The 22225-nt window shown below is 34.4% G+C and overlaps 1 protein-coding gene across 1 annotated transcript; it reads right to left on the reverse strand.

Annotated features, from left to right (window-relative positions):
- Positions 1 to 1007: 1007 nt before the first annotated feature.
- LOC128547522 (uncharacterized) lies at positions 1008 to 19195 on the reverse strand. The gene is made up of 14 exons (XM_053520491.1): positions 19094 to 19195; positions 17421 to 17567; positions 14759 to 14835; positions 14346 to 14452; positions 12440 to 12529; positions 10876 to 11016; positions 9112 to 9227; positions 8715 to 8815; positions 6639 to 6727; positions 5842 to 5957; positions 3883 to 4007; positions 3349 to 3441; positions 2730 to 2879; positions 1008 to 1126 (listed from the first exon to the last, which is right to left on the reverse strand). Exons 2-14 carry the CDS (start codon positions 17531 to 17533, stop codon positions 1008 to 1010), a joined length of 1437 nt encoding a protein of 478 aa, XP_053376466.1. The 5' UTR covers positions 17534 to 17567; positions 19094 to 19195.
- Between the last annotated feature and the right edge of the window lie 3030 nt (positions 19196 to 22225).

The following is a 22225-nucleotide window of genomic DNA, read 5'->3' on the forward strand; positions in this document are numbered from 1 at the left end:
TCAAAGTTAATATCTTCCATGAAAAAGTGATTATGGAGATTTTTGTAAACCATTTGTTTTAAATCATTATTCATTATTCAGTTTGTGTAAGGACCTGGCTGGATCCTTATTGAAGGTGGGCACCAGTTCAACCGTGTAATCACTATGAATATCGTAGATGATAAGACAAAAGTGTTATGTAGTAATTGTGATGACCATCTAATCTGCCTTCTGTTCCCAAAAATATTTTATATTATATGTGTCATTGGTTACTTGCATTTGATTCAGATCAAAACGGCTGCTGTTTGTCACCCAAAAAACATCTACTGAGTCAACAAGCAATCTATCCATCCTAATATCCATGTGATCATAAAACAATTCAGGCGGCGAGACCACACCCGAAATCCGAAACCACACTAACCTATATCTCAACCCTAAGACAACAACAACAATCCTCTCCAAATTGTGACAATGCGAGATACTTACCTTAACACAATGAGTGAAACCATTAGGGCACCGCCATAGAACCATGTAAACTAAAATTCCGAATTCCGAGTATGTATCAAATTTTCGTCCGAATTTTGGACAGAATCTCTAATATTTAAACAATTTCAACGACCAAAAGCTTCTAGATCACCCATTCGTCCAGACCCCCGGTCATACCGTACGAACCTCACCTGCCCGAACTAAAATGGACCAAGCAGAAATGCGCCGAACCGCCCCTCCAACATGCAGAGATACACCGCAACATAAAATCAAGCAGAACCAATTACCAAAGCATGTTCCGGATCTTGAAAACTATCCCGGCAAAAATATCGTCCAACGGACGTAGCTGACCCCCAAAAAACTCAGACAAGCATCAAATGTCAGTATCTAATCAAAAATTTTAGTTAATATATTAAGAAATAAAGCATACAGTAAAATCTAATTTGAATCATAGAGTGAACAGGTGCTGGAAACAACCGTACGTTGCATCAAACTTCCATATACCTAAAAATGTAAACATGCCCGCAAGATCTCATTCCCAGTTATACACAGTGTTCGTCATTACTAGATGTAAGCGCCCACGACCTTGCCTCCAAACGAACGAAACCAAGCAGAGATGCATCGAAATGCAATAAATTATATACAGACACCTCTTGGAATACTGAAACAATTTATAAACACCTGATTAACTCCGGAACGTTAGATAAAAACCCGTCGATTACCAAGCCACTACAATCTGACATGCGTCCGAGGTTAGTATCTAATCAAATATTTTCAGTTAATGTATTTAGAGTGAAAATATATGGTATTATCAAATACGGGAGTGTAAACCAGCAGTCCATGAAGCCGAAATGCCAGTTAGAGACAACTGCATTGAAAAACAGCTGGGCACCGTCTTAGAATTATACGACCCCCAAACACATCCGTAATTCAGTGTGCTCGCAAGTCATGCAATCACCCGCCATAACTACACACAACGTAGTAGGCTCCCAGAAAAACTCGGGCAAGCGTCAAATGTTAGTATCTAATCAAAATTTTTAGTTGATATATTAAGAATTAAAGCATACCGTCCTATCCAATTAGAATCAAACAGTGAACAGCTGCCGGAAACAACCGCACGTTGTATTAAATTACCATACACCCTGAAGATGCCAACATGTTCGCAAGGTCCCATTCTCAGTTATACACAGTGTGCGTCACCACTGGATGTAAGTGCCCATGATTTTGCCTTTAAACGAATGAAACCAAGCAGAGATGCATCGAAATGCACTAAAATCACACAAAGACATCTCGTGGAAATATTTAAGCAATTTACAAACACCTGAGTAACTCCTGAACGTCAGAAAAAAGAAAAAAAAAACTCCGACGATAATCAAGTTACCGTCAACAGACAGGCGTCCGAAGTTAGCTTCTAATCAATTATTTTCAGTTAATGTATTTAGAGTGAAAATACATGGTATTATCAAATACGGGAGTGCAAACCTGCGGTCCATGATGCCGAAATGTCAGCCGAAAGACAACTACATTTAAACACAGCTGGGCACCGCCCTAGAATTATATGACTTCCAAATATAACTGTAAGCCAGTGTGTGCGTAAGTTATGTAATACCTCAAACATATTAAAAACAGTTATTTAAATGCCAAAAGGAAAGCATGGTACCGTCTTACACTGCAGCATTATAAACTGTCAGATTTTAACCAGTGTGCGGCATTACTTGTACTCTTGTTCCTGGACTAGATATGGTTATTTCTTAAATAAACTCCCCCTCACCCCTCAAAAAATAAAAAGAATTTGTCTATAAACTCTGTGAAATTATATCTACGTTTAACTAAAATAATTTCACGGCTGATCAGTAACTCTCAACCCTTATAATATGACGTTGAAACATGATGACGTCATGAAAGATTCGGAAAATAGACGTATTGTCTGTGTTATATATTCTGGGATAAAAACTGCCAGACCGTACGGAACATCATCACCATTGCTACCCCCTCCCCCCTCCGTTCCCAGGCTCGAGTACCCTAACTGCAAAAACTCGGCGCCGCGCATCCCTGCCACCTTATCACCAGATGCACAGTGTAAAGGATCGTGTATACGTTGGGGCACCGCCTTCTGATGGTCTTCAGCATGAAACTGTTAGCGGCACACCTATCATCTGGGAGCTCGACCTCCATCCCCCCCCCCCCCCCCTGACCCGTGCTATGCAAAGCCCCACCATTATATAGGCACCCATATTGATGCACATCACAGGCTGATATGATACAGATCAGAATGAATGCAAAAAACAACACAGTAACTCCAACACCAATCAGTGTTATCGCTTCGTTCCCTACAGCTCCAACACGGGCATAGCGTGTTATTTCATTGTTTGCGATGACATTTCCTGAAGACTGTAAAGTTTTTCTATCACCACCTAAGATATAAAATTAATGTGTGAGACCACAGACATTAAAGTGTGTTTGCTTTTATATTGCATTTTGGAACATAATATTATGTACAAAAGATACAAAACCAAGATGAAGAATTATCTTCCAAATTTACAATAAAACAAGTTTTCGTCTACATAATGTTACAAAAGTTTTCCTTTTCTTTTCGTATGCATTTATACAGCTTTTGCAACCTTAGTGTATTAAAGCAGATCGTTGCACACGGTTCTTGTCTCACTGACATCAACACAGCAAAAGCAAGCTGTCCAGTTGGCTTTAGTAGAACGGAGTTACTACCGAGGTGCCCACCAGTGCCTGAAATTATGCCTGGATGGTCTTTTTTCACCATTAAAGCTGTAAAGTTGCCATGTGAACTGAACTGTATCAGCGACTCGCACCCACAAACAATCTGTCTTTTATACCATTATGCAGCGTTACTGAAAATTCTCAATATACCATACATCCATACACCACCACAGGTATCATGTATGTAACATCTTGAAACCTCACATTCTCTCGAATCGCCAGCAAAATTTGCTGCTGATCCACCTGGAAATGACAGTTATTTTATTAATTGCATATAGATATGTATGTTGTTTTCCTCATTTTAAGACGTTCATTACCATGTGCAGTCTATTGTTCATAAGGAAAGTGAAATGGTTTGTTCTTTCAAGTTATTAATAGAACTTATATGGAAAATTTATGAATAAACTGCCAACAGCAAAGTTAAAAAAAAAAACACATTCGATCCTGTGATTTTTTTAAAGCAAATGTCATCAATAACAGTATAAATTTATTTTAGGAAGATCTTAAAAAATAAAAGTTGAGCAATCGATTTTCTGGATAAAGAAATAATACAGGTGGCATATGAGGATTTGCAATCATAAACCTATCGACCCCCATTAAAACATGTTATATTTCAGGTTTAGTAGCCGACGCCTTATCCAGAAGACTTTAGCTCACCTTATACGTTTCTAAATGGATAAGAACCTGTATTACGAATTTCCAGTTGGGTCAGTTTTACCTTCCTAACACTTGGTGCATATAGACCGCTTCTTCGGCAATATTCGAGAGTGAAGTCTTCTAGGCGAACGTTTTCTGTCTTTGACCTTATCCTTTAGAAAAGACAACCATACCATTTTCTAGGAAATTTGCTATATACTTTACAAAATCCTACATTTTGCAGTAATAGAGGATGATTTTATAAAAAGACACAATCGCTGAGGTCTGCCATACCTTTCCACATTTCAAGGCCGAGGAAATTACTGTGACATTGTTGAAGCGCTTCTTGAATAAAATTATCAACAATAATTGTATTATGACCTATATCAAAGGATATTCTTTTTTAGCCTCGTGGTCGTAAATGAATTTATGGCAGTTGCGCCGTATCTAAGAAAATAAAAAAAAAAATGTTTGCTTTTGTGTCTTAATATATATCCAACTCAAATAATGCAAAATCATGTAATTGTCACGGAACGTTTAATGTAGACGCTTTTTAGTTTTAAGTAATGTTGTTTTCTTTTAAAGATTATTTTTTAACAAAAGAGTATGTTTTTACTGTTGGAAAGAACGTTTGTCTATTTTTTTCGATCGAAAAATTATGTCATATGGCGACTGGCCAGCGTTTCGGGCACCCTCACTTTTCTTTTGATTTATATTCAGCACTGACAATATTCTTTAAGAAAATATAAGTTACCAAAATTTAAATGGGTCCCTGATAGGTGCTGCAGTCATTGGAAATTTGTCAGTTTTATATAAAATAAAGAAGGCCAGCTATAAAGTGTGTTTATGCCAATAGAATTTCGAGCGCGGATTATATGGGGATGATTCGGTGAATGCCCACCCGCATAACTGGATTTATTGATATAAAGAATCAAATATCCTCGTTATATAATCTAATAACGACTTTATATACAGCAGTATGAACTTCATATGATGATATAACCACTTTTCATAAAAAAGAATCCACTTTATATAAAGAAGTACATACTTTATATTATGGCATTTGAACCCCATATAAAGAACTAGGCTTCTAGACATAACCACTTTATATAAAAAAGTTTGTACTTTATTCAATGGCAACAATAACTATATTTAAAGAAGTGTGTAGAGATTCAATGATAGTAATACATAAATAAAGTCTAGAAATTGATTTCCAAGTCCTTGAAATAACCAAAAATGATTTCACAAATTGAAGTTTATGATAGTTTGGTTAATATCAATAACAGAAGTTTTAATTTTTAATTTAAAGTTGTGATCCACAAAGAATGACAACTCTTGCCTTGAGATAAAACTTATAAGCAGAGATATCTATTAGTTTACTTCCCTTTGCAATTACACAATTGAGCGGAAAATGAAAACTGTTTTAGACACAATATCATACATTTTTGCTCAACAGAAACATTTAGGATTTATTTATTTGTGTTTGATTTACCCCTCAGAACATGGTTCCTATGATTCTGTCAACTTACATATGTTAAAAAGTTAACTTTTAACAAGCCAATAATAAAATGAAGTACCAGTAAGTAACTAATAGTGCAGATAATACAGATTTGCTGGTATTAAAATGTCACAATAGAAGCACTTTTGTTATACAGAACACCTGGTAGGATTAGTAAAGGTGCAATTATATTTATCTCTATTTCCTATGCCTAAAGTGTGCACATTAAATGACATAATCACTCTGTATAAAGAAGCATGCACTTTATAAATAATATAACGACTTGATGTAAAGAAGTATTCATTCTATATAATGATATAACCACACGATATAAAGGCATATCCACTTCAATAAGGACATTACCACACTATATATAAAGCCACACCGTATAAAAATATATCCACTTAATAGGCTATAATTAAGTATCAATATAAGATAATGACATTTCTGCTTATAAGACAGCTAAGGCTTTCCATAACAATTCTTTTCAAACTAACAAAGTAACTCACATTATACAGTCATTTATCATGGAGATATAAATTTTATCCGATGATTTGACACTTCCATCATGATTTGGAACCCACATATACAGCTTACCACTGTCTCTGTCCACATAATACTCTCCCTGAAATGTGTTGATTATTCGTTATTTCTAGAAGCTTTAACATCGGCTATTTTTTATGTAAAGCTTAACAATAACTAGGCAGCTTACTAGTAGCTAGAATTTTAGTCCAAGTAGGTTTAAGTGTTCACACAAATGTAATACCTATATCTATTTCGTGAGGACATGGGGATAGGAATGGTATTTTGCTCTAAAGATCTTGCAAAAATCTCACATATGTATTTGCAATAATGATATTTTTATGACTACATTGATGAGTTATAGTGATAAATGGGCGATGCCGTTACATTTGTTTCTAAATTTTCAGTTTGTACGGTCCTAATGAAATATATTACAAGATTTTCGAAAGTAGAGATCGAACTCGATCCAAATGGTAGCAGACATGGTTTGACTGAGTCTGTTTATGAGGGGTAATGAACTGTTCAACACCCACCAGCGCTTGCTTAATTGGAAAATTATAATAGAGATACATTGGATAGACACCACTGAGTCTATGTACATGACTTAAGTTTTTCGGTAAAATAGGATAACAAAAAGCGTTGCAAATCAAGTCTGGATTTCTGAAAAAGAATCTACTGTTACAACAATAGAATGACGTCAGTAAAATTGATAATTTTAGACGACAGTTTTCAAGGAAACATAATTTTGCAGGGTAAAAATTCGTCTTAGCAACGAAACACTTACCGGCTTGTCGAGGGCTGATAAAATATTAATGAATCGGAAATAACCTCCTTCTATGTTCGAAACGCCGTTCAAGTATTCTTGTAGGTGACCTATTAGGAAATATTACATATTACATTATCGTAGCTCTTCATCATCACGTAATGTTTAGTTTACTTGAAGAGCGAAGACATTGCTAAAATGGGCCAAAAATACCTGGTTCTAGAGATCGCATTGCGCATACAGTGTATTACATGTACTAAACAATATTCTACTGTGCATATTGTAGTTTATTTCAAGTATAAATGTAACAATTACATATAATTCTTTTAGGTAGTGCCTACCTCCACTACCTCGTCAGAACAGGTGAAAAGTTCACGTGGTCTAGGAAAGAGAAATACTGGAGGGTTGCCCTGTATAAAGAAGTTACCGAAGAGCTAATAGCCAAGTTTATTGAGACAAGTACTAAACAGCGATGTCTTTCTAGTTCACAATTTGATACCTACAAGATTTTAAGATCCCCCCGATGACGACCTTTTGAAGATTATGGACAGACATGCTCATGATATGTGCAAATCTACGAGTTACTTTGTGTGGAGTAAAGGTAAAAAAATCAACCGGACAAAATTGGTCATGTCTGTTCGTCTGTCAGTAGAGTAGAGAAATGTCGGATTCTTGCTTTCTGCGGTTTTGGTTTGCTACTTATACAAATGTTAGAAGTGTATGACTATGAGACAAATATTCTTATTGAGATGTCACGAACTTTTTGGCAGTTAAATTTAATCAAGTAAAATGGCTAGAATTGTGATACCGGACTGACAATTTATAACTGGAATTTGTTTTTGAGTTTGCTTGTTTCATTGTCTTAAGTTTATATATGAAAAAATGATTCTCTTTTCAGACACGTTGAATTTTTTGTCTAAATTCTAAGGACGTCCTGCCTGAAAATTTGAAAACAAACGAATTAAATATTGATTATTGTTGTAAAGGATATATTTTCTCTACTTACAGAGATTCAACCAAAGGTATACTAGATTTGAAAACATGAACAATTACTGCATATAGTTTATGTTGATATAAAATGCTTATTAACAGTGCTATGCGTTAGTTTCAAAATAGTACGAGTTGTTTACATATTTAGCTGAACAAAGTATAAATGTGTACTACAACTAAAAAATTGTAAGATTTTTACACAATTGACTATAACTGCATGATATTTCATGCGATGAATTTATATGTATAGTAAAGTTAAATATTATCTACTCGTGAGAAAATATCTAAGTATAAAATAATTCAGTGAAAGATAGCCACTGAATATCTTTGAATATATGGCCGCAAATTCAGGAATGTTATATTGTAAAACATATCAAGATGGCCGCTTTCCAAAATCAAACGTTTTATTACACGAAAGCAATAAGCATAAAAAACTGCAAACAAAGCTTATCTCGCAAATATATTTATGTGCGCAATTCTATTCCCGTCACTGCAATTCAAGAACCGGGTACATTTAAAATTTTTCAGTCATGTCTTTTCCCTTTATGTATGGAAAACAAGAGTTTAAGTAAGATTACGTGAAAAAATGGTGATTCATCCGCTTCATTTCCCTTTGAAATGGAAACAATAGCAAGAACAAAACATATAATGTACAACATTCAGATATCCTTGAACGAAAGTTTTATAAAAAGATCTTCAGAATTTTCATCGTATCTCACTTGTTCTTTCACTATTAGTCTTTGTTTATATACAGGTCGGACTAAGAAGTCCGATTTGTGATGTCCTATTTAAAAAGCACGGAGGGGAACCTGGGGTCTTCCTCCACCATTAAAGCTGGAAAGTCGCCATATGACCTATCATGTGTCGGTGCGACGTTAAATCCAACCAACCTATTTAAAAAAAGAAGATTGTAGAGGAAAATGGGTTACCGACGGTAAGTTTGCGTAAATCGTTCACAGACAGTGTAGCCAGCTTGGTATTTTATATGGAAAGCAATTTTTATCAACTCCGTTTTACTAGTAGCAGCGCATCTACCAAGGTGGTATATTTTCGAGAGAATTCGGGATAAGAAATAACAGGCGACTGGTAGAATGGAAGTTCACATACCTGTCCTAAGTCCATGTGGTGACTTTTTAACTAGAGTTACTGTCTTTGTGGCTGGATCTATTGACTTTAGTTTCAGGGCATGGTCATCCCAAGCGTAGTACCTGTGCAAAAATCGTTCTCATACATTTCTGATATAGACAAAATGTTTTTATTGTGTTAATTTGTGTATAAATAAAGACTGGAAATAAATGTCTTCAAGACTTTTTTTTCCAAAGATTTCTTCACAAAAGAAAATTTATACTAAAATGACCTTGGCCAATTGTCATAAACTTTCATAAATTGTAAATGTACGATAGGCAGTGTTGATCGGGGACAAAAGAAAATATTGAATCTCCAAGAGCATATTAAAGTTCCGGAAATGAAATCACCTGCTTTGGTATTTATATAGAAAACTTACCAGTATCCATACGCCCAAGGATCATTTTCATTGTGCCAGGATTGCGGAACTGTAGAATTGTAGCGAAACCGCAGACCTTCCTTCCCATCAGGTACAGCCACGATATCAAGATATCCCTTCAAATATAGACATACAAATATTGAGAGCTAGCTATGATGCTTTTCACATTTTTGGGGGCAATTTATATTAGTATAAAAAAAACTTCACATACAAAGCTTGCGTAGTAAAGTTACCGGCAAATAGCATACAGATGACATTTTGTGAACATATATCAATTTAGTATAGAATTAGTACTCAGTGGTTATAGATTGTTGATCCCTCATCCTTGCTATGCAACGCTACCCTCAAGCCACCCTTTAAAGGAGTTGATTGATTTACTTTGTGTCCGTCCGTCGATTTGTCCGTCCGTCTGTGCTTACATTTGCCTACTAAGGTGGCTATAGTGAAAATAGGTTACTGTATTTTTTCTTTGATGTCATGTTTTTTCCATAAGCTATTATGTGTTTTTTTACTTTTACGTGACTAAAAGAACAACAGAGAGAACAAAAGAGTAGCCATTTTACTACCCATTTGTAGGAACGTCCGTCCATCCGTTCGTCGGTAGACAATTTGGTTTCCGGGGAATAGCTAGAGAATGTTTGATCATATATTAGTAAAACTTCATAAAATAATTACCTGTGGACAGAAGATGACGTTTCGGGGATCAAAAGATCAATGTTGAAGGCGTCCTTGAGTTTGATCCAGGTGTCCACTCAATAACTAAATACCACATTGGCCATTTGTCGACAGACTTCAGAGAATATTTACTTAAAGTCATTAGATTACCTTTATGGTTTTGGATCAGTAGGTCAAAGCTACTCTACCACAATTATGGTGTTTTTTTTTTTCAATATATTCATTTTCCACCAGGTTTGGCATATAATGTGTATATGACACTGAAAGCTGTTACATGTAAAGTGGGTAACAAAAGTAAGATACTTGTAAAAATGCAAAAAGAGTGTAAATTTTCTGCATTATTTCAAAAGTGTTGCAATGGTTTACTACCTTCTTCACAATATTTTTGGTTATTTATAAGAATATATTGTAAAGATCTTACGTCAAAAGTTTGTACCACTAGTCACTTTCAGAGGACTCGCTTTTATAGATTTTAGAGAGAAATTATTTGTCGCCTAAAATATGTGGGTTAGTCCCTTTAAAGGGCAAGTCCACATTGACCTATAGACTGAAAACAAAAGTTTCCGCTCAATATAACTAAAGGACTAAATTGTCTCCGATCAACCAACTTCATAAGATGATTGCTGTGGTTAGTAGATGACCCCTACTGTCAGTAGGTCAAAGGTCAAGTCACAGTGACCTATAGACTGATAATGGTTTCAACCAGATAATCAAAAGCGCTTTTGATATCAAGCGTCTAACAATGTTTGCCTGCAGTCCGTAGAATACTTAAGATGTCTTGAGGTTATCTGGTCAATGGTAGGGTCATAGCATAAAAACTTACATACTAACTTACCTAAGATAGTTTACCAAGCGGGCAAAAATGTACACATAAACAAACCTAATTGATCCGAGTATCTTTCATGGTAATAGTCTTTCGTGCTGGCTAGCTGATGGTTGGTGCATTTACATGCTCTATGAATTCGACACAATAAAGCTAGAAAGTGTGTAAATGATATCTACCCAAACAAAAGAGAAAAGGAAAAACAACTCTAAACAAAGTAAAATTTTATATACACACCGTTAAGTATAATTTATATTTTTACTTACATCATCCGGCCATCTGGCCAGTTGAAGAGGTTGACCATTATAGAAAACTTCCAGCGGTGAGTTTCGATGTCTATAGCTGCCATACTCGTCCATAATGCCAAAATTTGTGATGTTTAGATCGTGCAGATTTACAACTTGTACCTAAAAATGTATGATTCCAGTTTTATAACAAGAATTAATAAAAATTATTGGGCGAACATCCATCAAAATACTGAAAATGTTGTAAATGGTCGGTCAAACAGAATTAGAATATCATTTTACAGTTTCTTGCAGAAAGGACAGAAAATATTTTAGAACTTGTAAAATTGCTGCATGAATTATATACGAAGTTTATGTATAGGAAGTTTTGGTACACCAGTATTTTGTCGGAAGTTTAATGTTCATTTTTTAATAATGCCCCTTTTTGGACAGTATAATAGTACAACTACATCCAACACACTAACATAAAGCGCACATGCGCAAGTTATTGGGATTTTTATGTCCTTGAGGTTTTCCCCTGTTTCGGACTTAACAATACTACAACTGGATCTGTGCTTTATGTACTCAGCTCCTCAGTTTCCTTACATATCAAATGAAATTTGACTTACATCCCTGTATGGCGTGTAATGTGTTGCGTTATTATATCTTTTAAAAAATATTGTCTATTCATAATAAAATGCGCCGCAGACTGGCCGCAAATATGGCCTCAAATTTGGTCGCATTGTCGCAGAATAGGGTTGTCCGCAAAAAAAGCGATTTACCCAGAATTCTTTTGAACAAATACTTTTAAGCAGATATAATAAATATTTACGTTTTACACAAAATTATTAATGTTGCATCGAATAAAAAATTGTAGGATTGAATAAAATATTAAATTATTTAATAAATATTTTGTGATGTAAAATAAATATTTTTGTTTTATTGAACAAATTTTTATGTTTCAATAAATACTTTGTAGGATTGAATAAATAATTTGAAAACATTGAATTAATATTTTGTCGCATTGCAGATTTTCTTTTAGTTTTACAATAAATATTTTAACCCTTACCCTGCAAAATTTCTAAAATGAACTTGTCCATATTTTAATTTGGACAGTACCATTAACTGTTAAAAGGGGTGCTTACCAAAAAGATACTGACTGTATGGAGAACAGTGCAAATCATGATCAGACTTCACAGATGTGCAGGCTAATCAAGATCTACACTGGTCGCAATGGCAGAATCAATCGTGTCCAGTATGATAAGGGTTTTACAATAAATATCTTAAGACATTGAATAAATATATAAAGACAGACAATAATTGAAGAAGATATAATATTGCAACACAATACACGCCATATCCCTGACATGTTTGTTTCTTCGGGAATTATATGTTTTATTTTTTTTGTAAAGTTATTGCAACTACAGCTATACCTTATGTACACAAATCCTCCTAAATTTTCTATTCAATTTACGCGAAAAAAAATCATTTTAATTTGATATTAAGAAATAAATCTGTCGAGCATTTTGTAGGGGATGGGAGTGGCATTTGTCAAACAATGTTGACATTGTTTTTTTATAAATAAAAAGTAAACAACAAAACTTACATGAGACCTTGCGTTGACAGGTAACCTCGAAAGTATGGCATGGTCTGTGACAGGTTTAATGTTGCTACTTGGAATTCGTAGACCTCCTGTCTGCACTCAAGAAAATCGTAAAGTAATTACAATTTGTAGTTAAAAGAATCACCGATTTGGCTGTGTCTAACAACACGTTGAAACAAGAAATATCTTTAAAAATGATGGTCGGCGAATTGTAATAAGGAAAGAAGTTTATGAATTTTTCATCTAACATTCATCTTTCATCTAACATTTTTCAAATTGCAAAACTAAACACCGCACTTTAACAATTTAAATGGTTCTCTTTTAATTTTTCGCAAAGGTTTCGTAGGGTTGCAATTTTGTTTCGTTTATCATTAGACGAATAATTACAGCAGTAGTTTGATGAAGATTCATGAAGCGGTTCATGAGAAGAGGTCATTCAATGTGTTTATATTTTTAGCTAAATTGGTCCCTATCCCCAATTTGTAACAAAATAACAAGAGACCTTACGATATTGTTACACATCGAGTTTGATAAAAATCCATTACATTTTAGTGGTTAATGCGAAGAAAGGCATATCTACTTTTAGCTATAGTGGTCCCTAATAGGGCCCAAGTTCCTATATAAATACATTTGGAAGAGGACCTTATAATGATGCTCCAGACCAAGTATGACAAAGATCCACCAAGCTGTTCATGAGACGCTGTATAAAGGCATTTCTAGTTTTAGCTCTAGCAGCCCCTAAAAGGGGTTTTATGTCCCAGCTGAACAAAGTTGGCTGTAGGCCTAATAAAGATGCTACAAATCAAGTTTGATTAGAATACATGAGAAAAAATCAACTAATGGATTTTTTTATTTATTATTTTTATTTATTTCTAAAATAGGCCAACTGATCCCGCTTTAACAAATGCATATTCGCTATTCGTGAATCTTTGGACAATGACGTCACACCTATAAAAAGTGAAGGTCAAGCAAAACATACAATTGTAATTATTTCAATATTTCTGTTTCATAAGCAAAGTTTGACCGTAGTTATATCACATAGATAAACTGTATGCAACGTACCTTCATTTCAGTGTACTGAGATTCAGTCATTATAAAGCATATATATAATGAAACAGATTTCAACTGAGTTCAATATTTGCATACCATACTAAAAAAAATATTCATATATAACAAATCAGTTAAATAATTTGTAACAAATATATCAAAGCAAACAAGTACTCATTTTAATATGCAAACTGAATAAGTTACAAAAGCAAGAAATCTTTTCATATACAGACGACAATTGTAACAAGGAAAATCTTTTAAAAAGCACTTCTCTACATAAAAGACACTTATCACACCCTTATTCATGTGATACGCAGACCGTATTCAGCTCTTTCTTTAATTTGATATATGTTGGTATTTGAACAGGTTTTTATCATATTTATTAAACTTACTTATTATTTTGAGATATATCAATATTCTTGCTAAATATACTGAGCCAACGTTAGCTTTAAAACTGTGAGCAGCGTCGTTTAGGATAAACGCTTTGTCTACATTTCACTCAGCGTAGCACAATCAACAGAGTGAAAGAAATTGACACTCTCGTCCAATCAGGCAGAGTGTTGCATAAATCTTCCATTTTGATAAATTATCTATAATGCGTTATCAAGTAGTTTGATTGGCAAACTGAAGTCACGTGGCATAGGTAAACGAAAACGAATTTAGACGGCGTCGCCGAAAAATACACCAAGGTCTTTCACAGACATGTAATTAAGAAAACAATATTCTGCACTGTCACAATTGATTCACGTATGAAGGTTGGTATAAAATGATTGAAAAATGTAATGTAATGCCAAAACCTGTTGCAACATTTTTACTGTACATATTGTGGATTCACGTACTGATACTTATAAATTTGACGTACCAAATGTACTTGTTGTCGTCGGTACGAACGAATGACTGTGTTGTTACGTGTAATTACCAAAGTTCTATCTTGGTCATGGTACCCTGGCATCAACTCTAAGTAAACCGCTGTGAAGCAAGTGAAAAATGTTTGGTATGGATATATCACGTTTATTTTGACTATGCATCTGTCATAAGTTATTAACACAATTTCATTAAATTAAAATAACACAAAAAGATGAATGCATTTAAAGGTGAAAAGGCAACTGAACGTACACACACTATTAAAGTAAGGTTCGCGTAAAGCTTCAACACATCTGCCAATCCTAGTTAGTAAAAATGTATTATTTTACAAAATATGCGAACCATAATAAATCAAATGATATCTAAGCGAAGTGGTGTTTGATTAAACACATAAAATTACATCAAACTTACTTGCATTTTCATATTTTGTTTGTCCGGCAAGTGACAAAGCTTGTTGCACAGAATTTACTGGTACTTTATCCGAATGTCTGAATACCAAAACATGATTTATTCATTGGTAAATATCATTAACAGTTATAAATGTCTGTTTCCATATATATAGTGGAAGATACTTGCGTGTCTTTTTATACTGAATTTATCAAACGAATTGAATACAGTGATAAAATGCGAGCTCTGCAGAGCATTTTATCAATTTTATTCAATGAGTTTAATGAATTCAATATGGAAAGACACAACTCTTTAACTGTCATTATTTTATTCTCACATCAATATGATCAAGGTCCCCTATAGTTAAAACGACGTCAACGACAAAGCTTTTTAACATTAATGTTATACAATTTTTTTATAATGGCTTTGTTTCACTCTGACGACGTCAATCATGTGACAAAATACTTATTGAAGACGCCAAGAGCCAACGAAATAATGACAAGAATGATCAGACATCTTACTCACTTGATATGCAGAATGGAAATAATGAAGGTCGTAAAGGCAATTTCTCTTACAATTGAAAATTTTAGAAAATAACTGTAGTAATAATTGATTTGCTGTATCAAAAAAATCCAGGTGAAGAAATATTATTAAAACTCGTGGTAGAATTGAAGCGTTGCACAACAATCAGTCGTTTTTGTTCTGGCTGTAATAAGAAAGGGTTATGAGATGTGTTCTTTTTCTTTTTGATACTCAGGGTGAGTGTTTCTAAGATGACAATTTTAAACCTATTACCTCCGGAGGTCAATACGCTTCTTCTATCTTTAATTACCACTTGTTCCACATTTCTATATCATTATCACCCTAAAGGTTGCTATCTAACACATATTTACATATCTCATATTAATCAGAATTCACAAAGTTAAATGGTTGACATAGCGTACTAGGTGCTTATCCTCTCCATCAAGTAAAATGGTTGCCATCATACTCGTATTTGTATGAAAACTCCTTATATTATTCCAAATTCATCACGCTACATGGTTGCCATCATACAGATGTTTATCCTTCTTTCATTCAAAATCATTGCGTTAAAAGATGCCATTGGATTCTATAAATAAAAATAGATGTCAACCCTCCCCGTATCGAACAGAATTCGTCACGTTCATTGGTTGGATCATATAAATGTTTAACTTCCCCGTATCAATCAGAATTCGTCAGGTTAAACGATTACTATTATACAGATATTTACTCCTCTGTTATCAATCAAAATTTGACAAGTTATTTGGTTGCTGCCATATAGATGTTTACCTTTCCCTTATCACTCAGGATTCGTCACGTTATATGATTTCAATCATAAAGATATTTACCTTCTCCGTACCAATCAGGATTCGTCACATTAATTGATTGCTGTCATATTGAATTTTACCTTCCTCGTACCAATCAGAATTTGTCACGTTAAACGATTACAATCTTATAGATGTTTACGTTCCCCGCATCAATCGGAATTCGTCACGTTAAACGATAACAATCGTATAGATGTTCATTTTCCCCGTATAAATCGGAATTCGTGACGTTTAGTTATTACAATCATATAGATGCTTACCTTCCCCGTATCATTTAGGATTCGTCACGATAAACGATCAAAATCATACAAACGTATACCCTCTCCGTATTAGTCAGGATTCGTCACGTTAAACGATAAAAATCATATAGATGAATACCCTCTCCGTATCAGTCAGGATTCTTCACGATAAACGATCAAAATCATATAGATGTATACCCTCTCCATATCAATCAGGATTCGTCACGTTAAATGATCAAAATCATATAGATATATACCCTCTCCGTATCAAACAGGATTCGTCACGATAAACGATCAAAATCATATAGATGTATACCCTCTCCGTATCAATCAGGATTCGCCACAATAAACGATCAAAATCATATAGATGTAAACTCTCTCCGTATCAATCAGGATTGTTCACGATAAACGATCAAAATCAGATAGATGTATACCCTGTCCGTATCAGTCAGGATTCGTCATGTTAAACGATTGCAATCATGCAGTTGTATACCTTCCCAGTATCTGTCAGAATTTGTTACGTAAAACGATTAAAATCATATAGATGAACACCTCTACGTATCAATCAGGATTCTTCAATTTAATTGATTTCTTGCAATCAGGTGTTTACTCTCCTCGTATTACTCAAAAGTACTGCCATCATGCAGATGTTGCCCTCCCCGTATAAATTAATTATGTGTAGTCTTAAATACTAGAAATTCAAATACATCTCTTTTCTGTTAATCAACATATATCCCTTTATCTAAATGTTTTAGTTTATATTGCTGTGAAATATAACACATATCATAAAAATAAACGGATTAGCTCAGTTGCAGCAGCATACTACTACTCGATCGCGAGATGCAGCAAGTTCGGTCCCCAGGCGGGGCGTATGCTCTGTATTAAAATTTGACAGAATGTCATAGTCTGAGTCATCTTAAAAAGTTGTTTACTACTTGGAGAGAACAAGACAGTACTGAAATAGAATGTTTGAACACTGCTTTGGGTACCTAACTGCCGTTGAATGACTGAAGCAAGTTGAAAAACGCCGTTTTACTAATAAGAGTGATTGTTCAGTGTTATTTTCTTTTTCAGGAACGGTCCGGATAAAATGGCTGTACTTACCCGTCATTCTGGTCCGATCCATGTGGGCTTACAAAGATATGAACATCGCATGTTGATAAACGAACATGAAGGTATATAAGTAAAACCAAGAATTCCGCTTTGATTATTAACATGTTCTTGTAGGGGACAGCAGTATTCCACTGTTCACTGTAAATAGCAAAATGTGAAGCCTACCTCAGACGAAGGAACAAGATCAAAGAAAATATATAAATATTACTGTATAAACTGCAATATTCCACTGTTCACTGTAAATAGCAAAATGTGAAGCCTATTTGAGGCGGACGAAGTATTCCCAAGATCAAAGAAAAAATATGATATATTACTGTATATACTGCAGTATAACAAATTGTGAAGACTGCTGTAGGCGACCACAGTATTCCCAAGCTCACTATAAGTAACAAAGTTTATAGAATGCTGCATGCGACTGTAGTAATCCAGAGTTCTGTAAATTACGAAATGGAAGCCTACTTTAGGCAACTGCTGTATACCTAAGTTCATTGTAAATATCAAAGTGTAAAGCTTATTGTATGCGACTGCAGTCTATTGCAGGGGAACTGTATTACTAAAATGTTAACTGTAAATTAAAAAAGTTAAGACTAATTTAAGTGACCGCAGTATTCCCAAGTTCACTGTTAGTAAATAAGTGTACAGATTAATGCATGCGACTACATTATTCTACTTATCACTGTTAATGATAAAATGTTAAGACTACTTCAGGCGATCGAAAATTCCCAAGTTAACAGTTAATAATAAAGTGTAAAACTCACTCGAATGTTAAAAATTAGAAAAATGTAAAGATCATTGTATGCAACGGCGGTATTCCAATCTTACTGTAAATAGAAAATTGTAACTTTAGATCACTTTACGCGACTGCGGTATTACAATGTTCACTGTAAATAGGAAAGTGTAAAGATAACTGTATGCGACTGTCACTGTGGTATTTCAATGTTCTCTGTAAATAGAGAAGTGTAGTGACTAGATATGACTGATCAGTTCGTAGAAAACTAAAAGATGTTATAACTCTATAAATCCAAAACCGATATACATGCATTTTAGTTAAAATTACTAATTAAAAATGTCCTGTATAGGAGCAGCTCCTGCGAGATACATATACTAAGTACAGTATATCAACAAAATTGTCTATGATCATTCCCATGCCTATATAAGGAACATTATAGAATTAGAAATAGAAATAGAACAGTAAGAAAAGCATTATTAAAATCTGTGATATTTATTGTGTCAAAGGCTTTAAAAACGACATATTGAAACGGAAGCTTTGCGTTTAATGTTCCCATAGAGATGTCAATACATTGCCTACATCTAAAAGATTTTTAAACAAATTTCGTTTTACAGCCAGCAAACAATCCATATAATAATGTCCTTTAATCCTTTATTAATGTAAGCTATGTATTCGCTTGTCTTATTGGAATGTGTTCCGTAGAGTACAACTGATGAAAACGTGCTATAAATTTATCCTAGTAATGAAAAGAAGAAAAATATGATGGCGTGCCATTAAAGACGATCTCAAATGACTGTTGTTCAGTACTGAATTCATCAAATAGTTTATCAAAAGTTTGTTATGTAAGCGCCTGAGTTACACGTTTCAATCATGCTCAATATCTTCTTTCACAAGATAATGAACTTCTATTCCATATAAAGATTATAAAACAAACCTAAAAATACCATAGAAACGTCCTTCTCCAAAATTTTGAATATAACAAATTGGCTATTTACCATTTAGATTCGACGATCGAGCTCTGAAAACTGACTTTCCCGTTGCATTACTAATTTTTGACCTTTTTGGACTATCTTATTGTAAAACGTGATCTATATAAAGGTACCTTTACCTTATTGATGTCCCGGTGATAAGAATTACTACTTTAAGACCATGTACGTAGAATCAAATAAATATTGCGAATATTAGATCAAATAATGAGTCTTGAGTACATTTGTTAAAAGACACATGTATTATCATTTACAAGACACATGTATAATACACCATTATATGAGTCATTCATTATTTACCCAGTTATGGAATAACTTCTGTTAGAAAAGAACTAGAACTATTGTCTTATTCTTACATGCTCATATAGTTTTGATTCGGTGTCTCACTTTTATTTGGATTAAATAAATTGTTAAACCAAAATATTTAGACCTCTTTGGTACCATGTTATCTGTTTTGTTTTGTTGCCCCCACCCCTTCCTCCAAAAATAAACACCACAAACTAACAGATCAACATTTTCCTGTAATGTAATTGTGTTCTTAATATTTCTCAACCACCAGAATTATTTTCAATATCTCCACTTTCCACGTATAGTTAAGAAAACAAAGAAAAGCTTCAAGCTTTACATGAAACAATACTGTTCATTTTGCATTTATATAACAATTCCCAAGTTTTAGCAGGTATGTGGACAAGCGATAAAACAATGTCAGCTTATAATTTTAGTACGTGTGTCCTAATTGACAGAAAATGATAGTAACTCGGTATCTCGAATTCCAAGAAATCAATCTTTTTTTTATGTTGAGATTCAAAAATTCGACTTAAAATGATATTTTGTGCAGGGTTTTCTGGACTTGAAAATGTTTTCGAGATAGCCGGAAGTTTGAGATAAGCAAGTCTGAGTTATTGAATTTCAGTTGTATTATATGAATTATCCTTTGAAATTCTAAAATTTGAAATTTACGTTGCATTGATCTATTTGTACACAAAAGCTTCGGTTTTATTAATATTTGAGCCGTGCCATGAGAAAATCACATAGTGGCTTTGCAACCAGCGGATGCGCAGGCTGGTCTGGATCCATGCTGGTCGCAAAGCCACTATGTTGGTTTTCTCATGGCACGGCTCATTCATTTTAACGTTATAATTCGTCCAAATTAAAGTTAATAGTAACTAGAGTTGCTTTTGAGAAAAGCGCATGTCTCCCACAACTGCCTAATCATCTAAATAGCAAGTCAGACTTTATATACTGTTTACTCACTACAAATATCTTTGAAGAGTAAAAAGGCCGATTTTGGGTAATTCAAGGGCCATAATTCTGGAGCGCCTCCAGCGATTTGGCTAGTTGATGAACCTGGCCATGGAGTTATGGTCAAAAACATTTGGTTCAAGTTAGGTGAAGATCGGATGAGAAATGTTGAACTTAGAGCACGAACGATAGTAAAAAGGCCGATTTTCGGTAATTCAATGGCCATAATTCCAAAGTGCCTGAGCCGATTTGGCTAGTTACCAAACTTGGCCGAGGACTTATGGTCAAACACATTTTGTTCAAGTTTGGTGATGATTGGATGAGAAATGTTCGACTTAGAGCACGGACAAGAGTAAAAAAGCCGTTTTTCGGTTATTCAAGGGCCATTACTTCGAAGTGCCTGGACTGATTTGGCTCATTATCAAACTTGCCCTACTAGAGCGCATGCACATTCATCAAGCCAAAAGGACTCCTATACTACTCAGATTGCATGCACATTCATGGAGCCAAAAGGACCCCTATACTACTCACGAGTAGTATAGGGGTCCTTTTGGCTCCAGGAATGCGCCTAAAATCTGAGCGTTTTTCGGTAATTCAAGGGCCATAATTCCGAAGTGCCTCGGCCGATTTGGCTAGTTATCGAACTTGACCGAGGACTTATTGGCACACACATTTTATTCAAGTTTGGTGAAGATTGGATGAGAAATGTTCGACTTAGAGTGCGGACAAGCTTTGTGACAGACAGACACACACACACACACACAGACACACAGACACACAGACAATTACATTAGAAATACATATTTACAATAATCACGGGACAATATATATCACTATGTATATATTCTATAAGAGAGTCAAAATAACAAAGCTTACATGTATGTTAAACATAAATTATGTCTAATACAAATATGTCATATGGTCACTGTGGTATACATAGTTGCATACAATCTTATAAAAGGATATTATAAAATGGATGCGACACATAATGAGTGAACTTGGATACAATTTTAAAAAGCGCCACCCTCGTTTCATCTTCTATAATTTGAAACGGAAATCCTGACAGCATTTCTAGAAATTGTTCTTTGTAATTCAGTTCACAGAAAGTTATAAACTTTTCACCTCCTAGGATAGCACGTACTTTTCTCCATAATTTATGTCTATACATGTCATTTAAAGGACAAAATAACACAACATGATGTATCACTGACCTCGTAGAGCATCGACATTTTGGACATATTAGAATACGTTCTCTTGTAAAAATTTGACTTATAACAAACACAACAGTACGGTAAATAATCACGATATAACTGACTGAACCGCCAAGCATTACACGGTACTATTTCGGTATGAAAGCTTAAGAAATCAGATAAAGTAGCATCATTTATCAAACTGCTAATGTACTCAAAATGTGCATGGTAACTTAAAGTTGATTTAACGGTTCTTTTCCAGACATTATTCGATGGAAAACTTTCCCTGTAGTAATAGTCATGAAAGTAAGTAATCATATTATACTTTCCAAAGATTCTGAAGACATCTGGTACAAAACCTAGCATTTTACTCGGGCAATCCATAAAGCAATTAAGACGGAAATCAAACATACTCGATTGTTTCTGTCTAAATTACATAACTGGCCAAAAAAGAGCAGTTTCCGTTTAAAAATCTCATGTTCAATTGAATATAAACCAATGAGGCTTAAGGCAACATCTGTTCTGGTGTGTCGTGGTAATGTGTCGTGGTAATGATTGCATAGATTTTATATATTGTCTGTGAATAATTTCTAGAGAGTGCATTTGTGTTTGTGTAACAGCAGACCAAATTCACATCCGAAAAGAGCT

Source organism: Mercenaria mercenaria, chromosome 12 (assembly GCF_021730395.1).
Source record: "Mercenaria mercenaria strain notata chromosome 12, MADL_Memer_1, whole genome shotgun sequence".
Lineage (NCBI taxonomy): Eukaryota > Metazoa > Mollusca > Bivalvia > Venerida > Veneridae > Mercenaria > Mercenaria mercenaria.

Coding starts and splice junctions, on each gene's coding strand:
- LOC128547522 (XM_053520491.1), bottom strand. CDS start 17,533: ATGTTAATAATCAAAGCGGAATTCTTGGTTTTACTTATATACCTTCAT. Junction 14,836..17,420: donor GGATCGGACCAGAATGACGG/GTAAGTACAGCC, acceptor TTTGGTATTCAG/ACATTCGGATAAAGTACCAG. Junction 2,880..3,348: donor TGGTGGTGTATGGATGTATG/GTATATTGAGAA, acceptor TTTATATCTTAG/GTGGTGATAGAAAAACTTTA.